The sequence below is a fragment of the Littorina saxatilis genome, linkage group LG10 (genome assembly GCF_037325665.1).
Source record: "Littorina saxatilis isolate snail1 linkage group LG10, US_GU_Lsax_2.0, whole genome shotgun sequence".
Lineage (NCBI taxonomy): Eukaryota > Metazoa > Mollusca > Gastropoda > Littorinimorpha > Littorinidae > Littorina > Littorina saxatilis.
In genome coordinates, this window is record NC_090254.1 from 9073130 (window position 1) to 9085127 (window position 11998).

General features: G+C 41.8%; 1 protein-coding gene across 1 annotated transcript; it reads right to left on the reverse strand.

Annotated features, from left to right (window-relative positions):
- Positions 1 to 3657: 3657 nt before the first annotated feature.
- Positions 3658 to 11973, reverse strand: LOC138978104 (DNA-directed RNA polymerase II subunit RPB4-like). The gene is made up of 5 exons (XM_070350739.1): positions 11834 to 11973; positions 10282 to 10339; positions 8787 to 8909; positions 5517 to 5612; positions 3658 to 4098 (listed from the first exon to the last, which is right to left on the reverse strand). The coding sequence occupies exons 1-5, from the start codon at positions 11898 to 11900 to the stop codon at positions 4020 to 4022; spliced, it is 423 nt and encodes a 140-aa protein (XP_070206840.1). The 5' UTR covers positions 11901 to 11973; the 3' UTR covers positions 3658 to 4019.
- Between the last annotated feature and the right edge of the window lie 25 nt (positions 11974 to 11998).

Consider the following 11998-nt stretch of genomic DNA (forward strand, 5'->3'; position numbering starts at 1 on the left):
TGTATGAAATGAAAGCTGTTTACAAATTACATCACAGCAAAAATAAGACTTCGCAGATTTTTTTTCTCTCCGGTAATTGTTCATTCATTGAGTTCGAAAATCTAATTTATCATTTCTTCGAACATTCAATTTCAATTTTTTTTAAATAATAAAATTAAGCAATGAGAAAAGAACCCATCAGAATAAGGTTATTAAAAAGTTAATGTTATATGTGTGATTTGAAAAAGAAAATGCATTATGTAATGAAAAAAAGTAATATTTGTTGAGCTTAAAAACACATTAAATTAAAAAGAGAAAAAGAACAAACTGGTTTGTCACTTGCTAGGTTCACGTCTGTCAAATTTTACCATGATCCATAAAACTGTTTATTAATTATTAATTTACTTTTAGAGATATCCTTGTGTTGATATTTTACACACAATGAAAAGAAAAACACACCTACAGTTTACGTTACTTTGCGCAGTATCAAAAACAGCACAACAATTTTATCCAGTTTGAGTAGCATCTTCATAAATTTACATACCCGAATCCAGCATTAACTTAACTACAATTACGATTTGTAGTCAGAATTTCACAAATCACATCGACATTTTTGTCTGGTCTAAGTTTTGCCGATCGCTTTATGTGTTGCGTAAGGTCATAATCTGCGCTGGTAACTTTTGAGATGCACATGTCCAGTCACCAGTAGATCGTAAACGCGCTTCGCGGTCTGTCTATCCACTAGAGACCAGTCTTTGTTCTCTCTCAAGCCGCTCCCCTAGGGAGAGACGGGTAGCGCTGGCCCACAGGTGGCCAGTTACGCAACTGTTATGACCGAGTCAGGAAAGCCTCCTCGTATGATGCTCTTTTGTTGATGTTTGATGCGCTCAGATCAAAGCCTCATCATTAAGAGGGTGTTAGAAGGTCGCTTTCCCCTTTCAGGTTGCGTGTTCAGCCGTGTGTTTGTAAGAGTGTGATTAAATCTTTAAAAAAAAAATTTTTTTACTTGCTTGATCAATGGGATGCGATGTCAGTCTTGTTAGCCAACTTCTGATTGGTGGCTTTGGAGATTTTTGAGAGAACTATCTGAGAGAGAGAAGGACTTGTTTTGTACTGTTATCATAGAGACAGAATGATGTAGATTGCATTTTTACTTGTGTGGCCATCCGGCCATTGGCTGGGTTGGCGAGGAGAGGAAAGGAAAAGGAATTAAAGAGAAATGTGAACTGACAGTGGTGGTTTTCCAGAGTTTAATTTTGCATCAAGTGATTCGTCAGTCTTCTTTCTTTATTTGGTGTTTAACGTCGTTTTCAACCACGAAGGTTATATCGCGACGGGGAAAGGGGGGGAGATGGGATAGAGCCACTTGTCAATTGTTTCTTGTTCACAAAAGCACTAATCAAAAATTTGCTCCAGGGGCTTGCAACATATATTACCTTAATGGGAGAATGCAAGTTTCCAGTACAAAGGACTTAACATTTCTTACATACTGCTTGACTAAAATCTTTACAAAAATTGACTATATTCTATACAAGAAACACTTAACAAGGGTAACAAGTCGCGTAAGGCGAAATTACTACATTTAGTCAAGCTGTGGAACTCACAGAATGAAACTGAACGTAGTCCGCCGCTAGTGCAAAAGGCAGTGAAAGTGACGAGCCTGTTTGGCGCGGTAGCGATTGCGCTGTGCTTCATAGCACGCTTTACTGTACCTCTCTTCGTTTTAACTTTCTGAGCGTGTTTTTAATCCAAACATATCATATCTATATGTTTTTGGAATCAGGAACCGACAAGGAATAAGATGAAATAGTTTTTAAAACGATTTCGGAAATTTAATGTTGATCATAATTTTTATATTTTTAATTTTCAGAGCTTGTTTTTAATCCAAATATAACATATGTATATGTTTTTGGAATCAGAAAATGACGAAGAATAAGATGAAAATGTTTTTGGATCGTTTAATAAAAAAATAATTTTAATTACAAGTTTCCGATTTTTAATGACCAAACTCACTCATTAGTTTTTAAGCCACCAAGCTGAAATGCAATACCAAACCCCGGGCTTCGTCGATGATTACTTGACCAAAATTTCAACCAATTTGGTTGAAAAATGAGAGTGTGACAGTGCCGCCTCAACTTTCACGAAAAGCCAGATATGACGTCATCAAAGACATTTATCGCAAAAAAGGAAAAAACCTCCAGGAATATCATACCCAGGAACTCTCATGTCAAATTTCATAAAGATCGGTCCTGTAGTTTAGTCTGAATCGCTCTACACACACACACAGACAAACAGACACACATACACCACGACCCTCGTCTCGATTCCCCCCTCTATGTTAAAAGAAACAGAATCCGTTAGACGCCTCTTACGACATGCTGGGGAGCATCGGGTAAATTCTTCCCCCTAACCCGCTGGGGGTATCGTCAGTCTGTGACAGTGATCTCTTCCACAAGAGTTCACTGTCACAGACCGACGAATCACTTGATGCAAAATTAAACTCTGGAAAACCACCACTGTCAGTTCACATCTATCATTATGTACACGTGTGTAAAGTCCATTATGAATGCATGTGTTGTTTGTTCAGTGCAAGACACTGAAGAGGCACCCTCATGGTGTACTCCTTATTTTGGGTCTACTACTACCGTAAAATCCCTAGCATAAGCCCACCCCCCCTGTGCACAGATTTAGGGCAAAATTGGGGGGGGGGGGGGGGGGGGGGTGGGCGTTTGCTGGGGATAGACCCCTTTGCACAAAGTAAGTTTTGTGCTCAACCGTGTAATTGAGTGAATACAAACCCCGAAAGCATGTAAGTTAGGTCGTGTGAGTAGAAGTGAAGGAAAAAAGAAAGAAAAAGGACTTTGAGGCAAAGAAGGCCAACCATGAGAGAGAGAGAGAGAGAGAGAGAGAGAGAGAGAGAGAGAGAGAGAGAGAGAGAGAGAGAGAGAGAGAGAGAGAGAGAGAGAGAGAGAGAGAGAGAGAGAGAGAGAGAGAGAGAGAGAGAGAGAGAGAGAAAGAAAAGGACTGGCTCTTCTGAAAACAACCCGAGCATAGTCATTCATATAAATTTATAAAGTAAAATGAAAATCGCCAGACCTTTGCAAGGACAAACAATAACAACACAATTCCGGGAAAAAGAAACTTGATGAAATGTGGAAATGTCAACACCAATGAAGCCCTTTCTTTCTGTACAGGGAAGAAATTACACGATCGTCTTTGGAAATGAAACGTTAACTGAACTTGGATTTTGTCTTCAAAAGGCCCAATCTTTCTGAGAAAGAAAACCCCACAAACTTAGGAAAAAAAAAGAGAAGAGAAATTCGAAAAACATGAACGATGGGTGGGAGTGAGGAGAGGGGACAAAGAATAAGAAAAAAGGAAAGAAACACGAGAAGGTAAAGAAGGGGAAAAAGATGACTTTTAGAACAGTCTGCACAAATCCTAGTGAAAGTGAGCCTATAGTCTCTTTGAAAAAAGCAGGGTGGGCGTTTGCTAGGTAGTTACCCCTGTGCACAACTTTTGGCCCAAAGTGGGGGGTGGGCGTTTGCTAGATGGTGGGCTTATGCTAGGGATTTTACGGTACTAGGTGACTACATTCACCTGCCTACTTCTACAAAATTACCACTTCCTCCACCTTCCACCCCATCACATACATACTTGCAAAACATGACACAAAAATTAAACTGACACATTTATTGGAGACATCATCATCATCAGCAATTCAGTTCTACCAGTTCAGTACAATTCTCAATTTGTATAGTCACAATGTACACATACACGTGATCACTTGATTTATTCTTCTCCACACACACATGATGAAGGCATCTCCAAAGTACAAATAAAAAACGTTCAGACACACATACACACACACTCTTTCTCTCTCACACACACATTTTTCTCTCTCTCACATGTACACACACACTCTCTCACTAGTCTTACATAGACACACAGATACAAATTCTATCCCTCTCTCTTACAGACACAGTCTCTCTCTCTCACACTCGTAGTCTGTCTCTCTTCCCCTTCACCACCAGCTGTTCTCAGCACTGAAAGCTGCGCTTTGTTTTGATGTCATCAAGGATCTGCTGCAGCTCTTCATCTTCATAACGTCCTTCCAAACTGCAAACACAACAAAATGCCTTCAAGACTTAGCACTCAAATATATCTTACTCTGGCCATAGACCATTTATCCTGGACCGCCAACTAGCTCTCTCTCCGCTCTTTCTCTCTATTATGAGGTAGCGGCCTCTCGCATTTAGGAACCTACACTTACATGGCCTTTCAGAAATCAGGGGGACGTGATATCCGGTGTCGATTGTAAACATGGACGAAGTTGCTGAGGTAAGTTCTGAAAATGCTAAAATAAACTCAGCAAAAGTGCATATGGAACATGTTTTTCGATGAGTTTTGTTAAGTTTAGTTTGGAGTTTTGGAAAATCCAGTTCATTGTCACCTCCCATTGTCACAAATAACTGGAGCGTGCTTTCTTTTCACTGTCTTCGAATCGCTGGCCTTTCAAACCGGACGCGACGCGCCCCTGAAAGTCGAAAGTCGTAACCTCGAAGGGTCACGTGACAAGTTGGCGGTCCAGGCTATTTGGTCTATGCTCTGGCATACTTTGTGGCATCCCAATTTGAAGACCCATTCTTCTCAAACTTCCTCTTAATCTTGTTTGTACATTGACATCATTTTAACACGGACACGCACATCTTTCTTTCAAAACTTAACCCTCAGGCTGGTTGTCGCGACATATGTCGCGCTACTTTACGTATACCGTCACCTGGTTGTCACGACATATGTCGTGCTACTGGCTCAGTCTGTTTGGTCGTTCCGATTACCTCCCATGGATGCGAAAACCTATGACCGTTTTTCTTTATTTTTGTTTCTGTTATTTCACCAGTGGCTATGTAACATGTGTTACAGAATTGCACCAGTGTAAGGGTTAAGTGTAGTTTTCTCAGATCTATGTACTGAGGTCTTGAAACAGGACACCACTGTATTCAGGCTGACAATAATAATATCAAAGTAATAAATGTATCATAAGAAACAACGTGCAGAATGGTATAAAACACGGCCCTTTCATCCCCTTGGGTGAGACAGGAAACTCTTTTTGCTGTAGTGACAAGGAAAGCTTTCTGTTTTGACACTCGAAAATAGATTGGGCAAGTTGAAGGGATGTGTTTGAAAGCAATGGTATTTTTCCGGGGAAGAGAGGAACTGGTGACATTTAAGTACAGTCGAACCTGTCTACAACGAACAGCCTAGGATCAAACAAAGTGGTCCTTTTAGACAGGTGATCGTTGTGTAAAGGTGAATTAAATTGAAAAAGATCTTCATCAGGGATGAGTCCTTTGGGGTGGTTATAATTGGCAGGTGGTTTTATCAAGAGGTGGTTGCCCGAGCAGCTTAGACTATACATAGTAGAATCCCAATTTCCCACACATTTACACACACACACACACACACACATTGTCATTAGTAACCAGGCTCAAAATAACAAAAAAAACAACAGTAAAAAAATCATGCTTTTTTCACACCTTGGAATAAGAGCTTTTGCCTCCTCTGCAGTTTCAGGACAAAGGTTGGCCAATGCTGCCAACTCAAATTTGTGGAATTTCTTCTGTTGAAGGTCACTGAAAAAGGAATATTTTTCTATGTACAATGTGCATGTCATTCATATAATGAAGGACTTCTACGAGACAATGCAACACTGAACTGAAGATATTAACTGTGGTTAAATATCTTCAGATTGCTTCAAGCTGTAGTTTTACTTTCAAGATGCTAATGTAGCTAAGTGCAAGACTAGCTACGTATGCTTTCTGTTATGTGTGCCTGTTGTAAGTTTTGCCGATCGCTTTATGTTTTGAGTGTTGTCATCTTTTCTGTGTTAAATTTTGAGATGCAGATGTCCAGTCAGACACCTGTAGATCGTAAACGCTCTTAGCCATCAGCGTCCATCCACTCCTAGAGAGAGACGGGAAGCTAGCCTGCAGGTGGTCAGTTACGCAACTTTATGCCCTAGCCAGGGGTAGCCTCCCTGGAGCATGTTTTTGTGTTGTTGATTGATGAACTCCCATCAAAGCCTCATAAAGAGGGTGTTAGAATGTGAGTGTTCTCTTTCAATTTCAGCTGTGTGTTCATAAGATTGTGACCAATGAGATGCGTGAGTTTGATCAGTTATCAGGGGTCGACACTAACTTATTTGGCCTGGGGCCACACTGGCCCCAGAGATGGAAATTGCTGGGGCGGAAAAAAAAATCTGGGGCCCACTCTCAGTATTCACGTGCGGCAATGCATTGTCTGTTTTTCTTCATCGTACTGAAGCCAGGGAAATTCTTTCAACCATTTGACATTGAAATTACGACAGCGCTTCGCGCTTTTGGCTGCATCGGTTTCCTTTTTTCGTTTCTCTCCACCCTGTTCTTCATCTTCATTGCCATGTCTTTTTACACCAGGGATGTGTCGCCACATTTTGCGTTTGGCATTTGAAGGCGATACTTATCTCTCACGCTAAAGAGCGCAATCTGGGAGTTATTTCCCTTACGACATTGTCCTTCGACGATTTGAATGTGTTTTTTTCTTGACTGCGGCATTGATCGTAACGCAAATTTCAGTGACGACTTTGACTGGCGATTTTTAGTGATTGGCTCTGCTGGCATTAGAATTTTCGGTTTGTCATGGTTGGAATTTATCCTGGGGCGGAGTGGGCCCCAAGCTTCGGCAATGTTTGGGGCGGAACACAAAACTCTGGGGCGTTCCGCCCCCCGCCCCCGCTAGTGTCGAACCCTGGTTATCTTAGCTATCTTCTGATTGGTGGAATTGACCCCACCCTCTTCTATGTACAACCAAGCGTTTTAGATTTTTGGGGTAAACTTACTAGAACTTGAGAGTAGACAGACTTGTTTTATACTCGTGTCTTAAACTAGAGAGAATGATGTAGACTACATTGTGCTTGTGGTGCGGCCTCCACGCCTCATTTTCATTACTTTATTGTCCTGTCGCTGGGAAATTCGGGTCGCTTCCTTCCAGTGGAAACCTTGCAGCAACAGAGCCGCGCTACCCAGGTGTATGAGTGTTTAGGTGTAATCAGCCGCCTGAACTTATGGCAGAATGACCAAGGTATTTTACGTGCAGCAGTGGTGACACATGGATACCGTCTCTGAGTCTGCACATTAAGTTGACCCGTGTCTGTTCCGGCCCGGATTCGAACCTGTGACCCTTGGATCACTAGTCCAGTGCTCTACCAACTGAGCTACCAGGCCCCCTAGAAAGTGGGTTGGCAGGGAAAGGTAGGAAGAGGAATTTAAGAGAAACGTGAACTATCAGTAATGGTTTTCCAGAGTTGTGCTGTTGTATCCAGAGATGCATCGGTCGGTCAGTGCCAGTGAACTCTTGTCAGGCATGCTACAGGCCAAAAATGGTTTTACCTGAAAGAAGCGCGCAGTGGTGAAGCCATAAGCCCGAGCCTGCGAAGCAGGCAAGCCAACTAGGGGGGTCCGGGGGCATGCCCCCCCGGAAATGGTTCAAAAAACGGTTAAAATCTGTGCAATCTGGTGCATTCTGGGCATCATTTTCAGGGCTGTAATAGTGTTGTGATCTTGTTAAAAATCCCATTTTAGCCTCCCCCCGCCACCATTCAACACACCTCCAAACTGGTGAAAACTGGCGGGAAGGTGTTTTCAAGCCAAGCCCACCTCCATTTGTTCTTCACGCCGGAATCAAATGGTCCCGGCGAATTTCTCTCTACAATATCTGGGCGAAACATTTCGCCAAAAACGACGGCCTACATCCGCAGAACTAGATTGGGAACGTTCTAGATTCAGAACGGCAAGACCAATGACGGGCAACGCGCGTGCGCTGGCTTTATTGAGACCTGCGCCCGGTCGCGTTGCGCGATATTCACACGGATCGTTTTTGCGGAAATTTTTCAACTTCCCCGGAATAAATTTGACTTTCCCGGATTTTGAAAACGGCTTTCCCGGATTTCAGGCAATTCCCGGAAAAGTAGCATGCCTGTCTTGTCTATGAGTCTGTACATGTTTAACATGTCATGACAAATGCAAGTGTTGTTTGTTCAGTGCAAGACACTCAAGAGGCACCAACATGGTGTTATCCTTACCTTGTGGTCAATCTTTACCTGGTGACTACTTCACCCACCTACCATATGTGACCCTCTACCACGGAATGAGTCGCATGTCACCTTTGCTTGATTTTCATATTTTTACATTTTCCTAAAGAATTTTTTATTCTCTACCCAGTGGTGAAAACCGTTTTAGAAAAGAGCAAAAACTGTTTGAGTTATAAGCCTGTGACTAAAGTGACCCTCACACTGTTAGCAGACACTCCCCGGACTTATATTAAGCCTAGCGCAGAACCGCGCGAGGTGACATGCGACTCATTTCGTGGTGGAGGGTCACATTTCTACTACAGTGGAACCCCCGTTTTAAGACCCCCTGATTTAAGACTCCATACCTTTTAAGACCCTCTTTTCTCAGACTTGCTGTTCATAACCTTTGCAAATTTACCCCCATTTGAAGACTCCTCCTTTTTAAGACCCGATTTTCTGAGGTCTTAAAAGGGGTGTTTGACTGTAACTTCTTTCTCCTTCCCACACCATCATGCTTAATTGCTACAACAGTTGGACCAGTCATTGAGTAGCAGATCAAAATTCTATCTGAATGTGCACAACTTGAAGTGAAGTGAAGGTAAGTAGAGAAGGGCTCACTTTCTAACTGCGGTCATGGTTTCAACAGATCCAATTTTTATTTAAATGTGCAAAACTTGAAGTGAAGTACACAAGGGCTCACTTTCTAACTGCGGTCATGGTTTCACGATTCTTGAACTTGCTGAACCGCTGGCAGTAGTTGAGAGTCTTCATGAACACATCCGACAGCTCCTGTTCCTCATCCGCACTCTCGTTGGTCTGCTTTCTGAAACATCACATGGCAAGACAATTTACATATAAATACAGACGAACCTGCCTAAAAGTAAAAGTAAGACCCAGATGGTCGCTATGAGTTCTTGAAAATAAAAATTATTTTGTCAGGAATCCTTGTGCCAGTTATGGGTGGTCACAATGGCAAGGTGGTCATTAGCAAAAGCTGGTCCCGGGGACAGGTTTGACTGTACCAGTGTTTCACACAATCAGCGGGCATTTTTTGTAAGCACAAAGAAGGGTGTCAAGGCTGCACCCATGTGTTGTCTTAATGACTTCTTTTTCTTACGCTTCCTGGCTTGTAATATTAAAAATCTGCATTTCTGATAAATAATGAAAATGTATACATGTATGTAAATCATAATCACTATTAACAGTGCCATAACAGTCTAGCAAATTTTATGTTGTCACACACACACACACACACTAAATATGGTAAACTCTCCCTTGCATGCAAACACAGAAAACAGTGACATTTGCCTTGTATGTTATTCTCATTTGATGGTCTGGCATACATGGCAACAACAAAAATCACACGGTACACAAACCAGGGATCGCGTTAACGCATGTTTTTTGCGTATTTGACGCGTTTTAAAATCCGCCCACGCATTTTCCCGGCGCTTAGGCGTAACGCGTACGCAAAACAACTTCTATTCAAAACGGCATGCTCAGCAGCATTCTGATTCATCATTGCTCCAAGCTATCGCTTTTAAGTCCCGAACTCATTTTGACCTGAGTTCAGGATGGCTCAGCAGCACATCCCAATACTGAATCAGACCATAGAACATGCGCGCGAGTTCAAATCTAAAGTCTGTTTTGGATAAAACAAAATGAGGTGATATGCTCTCAGCATAAGAGTGTCGCAAGCGACGCAAAGCAACGCCGGTCGGTTTTCTGAAACAGAACATACACCCAAAATGCAGTGGGCGTGTGGCGCCAAATCTAGGCCGAGAGACGCTTTCAGTTCAAACCTGTCTTTGATTCATTCAAAACAGCATGCAGCGAAAGTTGTCCTCATTTTTTCGCACATCGTCATGATTTAACTGTGTTATAGTGTGACGCAAAATCGGTTCTGCTTTACGCGTTTTTTGGCCGACATTGCGTAAGCCGTACGCAATTTGAAACATCCTAGCGCGATCCCTGCAAACACATCAGCAGAAAATACAGCTTCTTTCTCATTGTTATGATCAATGAGATCATGGTGTTGTAAGTCATAGCTCAGCAATATATTTCTTTATTCTGTGAAGTAAGTGAGAAGCACAACTTTGTTTGCCAGAAAATAATTTTAGGTTTTCTACTTGCATTCGCTGAAACAGTGAAAACTGAAAGGCAAACTCCATTTTGCCTTCTACAAAAGAGCACTATACCTGTGATCTAGCAGCATCTGCACCTCAGATATCATCAGGGTTTCTGCATTTTCAAACTCTGCAAAAAACAAATGTAACATGTTAGGCCTAAACAAAACAAGAAGAGCAAACGCTCGATCGAGTCACTTTCGCAGTTCTGAATATTATATGAGGCATCAGATGGACAGGAAGAAACTGCTATTCACAACACAATACAGATGTAAATAATTTGATGTAAAGAATAATCCTATAAAGTTTGAATCAAATCCGATGAATAGTTTCAGAGATATGATATTTCAATTTTTTTCCTTCAAGACATACCTGTGACCTTGAAAAAGGTCAAAGGTCACCAAAGCAGACGTCAAAGTGTAGAGGTCACTGGGAGTCACGTTCACATAAAATTTGAGCCCGGTCACTTTTATAGTTTCCGAGAAAAGCCCAACGTTAAGTTGTGTGTTGCCGAACAGAAAAGGCTAGTTATCTCCCTTGTTTTTCTGATAACGTTCGTAAAAGGCTACAGATGTAAATACTTTGATGTAAAGAATAATCCTACAAAGTTTCAATCACATCCGATGAACTTTGTCAAAGATATAAAATGTCTAATTTTTCCTTTGACGCTGACCTGTGACCTTGAAAAAGGTCAAAGGTCAACGAAACCATCGTTAAAGTGTAGAGGTCATTGGAGGTCACGACTAAACAAAATATGAGCCGGATCGCTTTGATAGTTTCCGAGAAAAGTCCAACGTTAAGGTGGTGTCTACGGCCGGCCGGCCGGACGGCCGGACAGACTAACACTGACCGATTACATAGAGTCACTTTTTCTCAAGTGACTCAAAAATAGGTGTGGTTACGGTAACCCGACCTACCCTATAACTTTTTATTACATTTGTCAAAAAAAAAAAAAAAAAAAAAAAAAAAAAAAAAAAAAAAAAAAAAAAACAGTGCAGAAAACGCAATGAAAGCGAAAGCGCTCGAGTCGCACACTTATTTCCCTGGCATAATATTAAACAAAGTATGTCAAATAAAACATTTTGAAGTATGGTTTTCCCTGATGTGTACCTCACATTGTGGGGTACCGACATTGTTTGAAAATAGAGAGAGAGAGAGAGAGAGAGAGAGAGAGAGAGAGAGAGAGAGAGAGAGAACTTCAGGGGAGAGAGATTCGGCCGGAGACGGTAGTAGCACCACCAGTTCCCCTTTTCATTGTATTGGCAGTTTCACTTCTGTCTTCTTCTTCTTTCCAATGATGCCCACGATCATGATAATGATCATTATGATTATGAATGATGTCTATGAATCAGTCTGGCACGTCATTAGATATATTTGGTCTATTGTCGTGGAAGTGTAACTGTAGAATGTGCCGCGCGGCGACAATTGGAGCGTTCCGGAACGCGCCGCGCGGCTCCGATCCACTTCCAATGTTTTCAATTTCATTGTTAGACAATAGATGATGTAAACTGTTCATGTCGATGGATTCGATTCACCCTTCCTGACTTGTAGAACGATTCTGTTCACCCATATTTGCACATACCGCGTACACATACAATTTTAGCAATAATTAACAATAGCAAACCTTTGGGAAAACGTAACTCAGCAGCATCTTCCTCTGGCGGCTCATTGCTGGGCGCACTGGCTGCCATTTTGAATCAGAGTTGTCTTCAAAATTATAAAAAGTATGGAACGAGGTTGCGGAAAAAGTGTCATTGGTGGCAAGAGCATTACAAAAATTCAGGAAGAT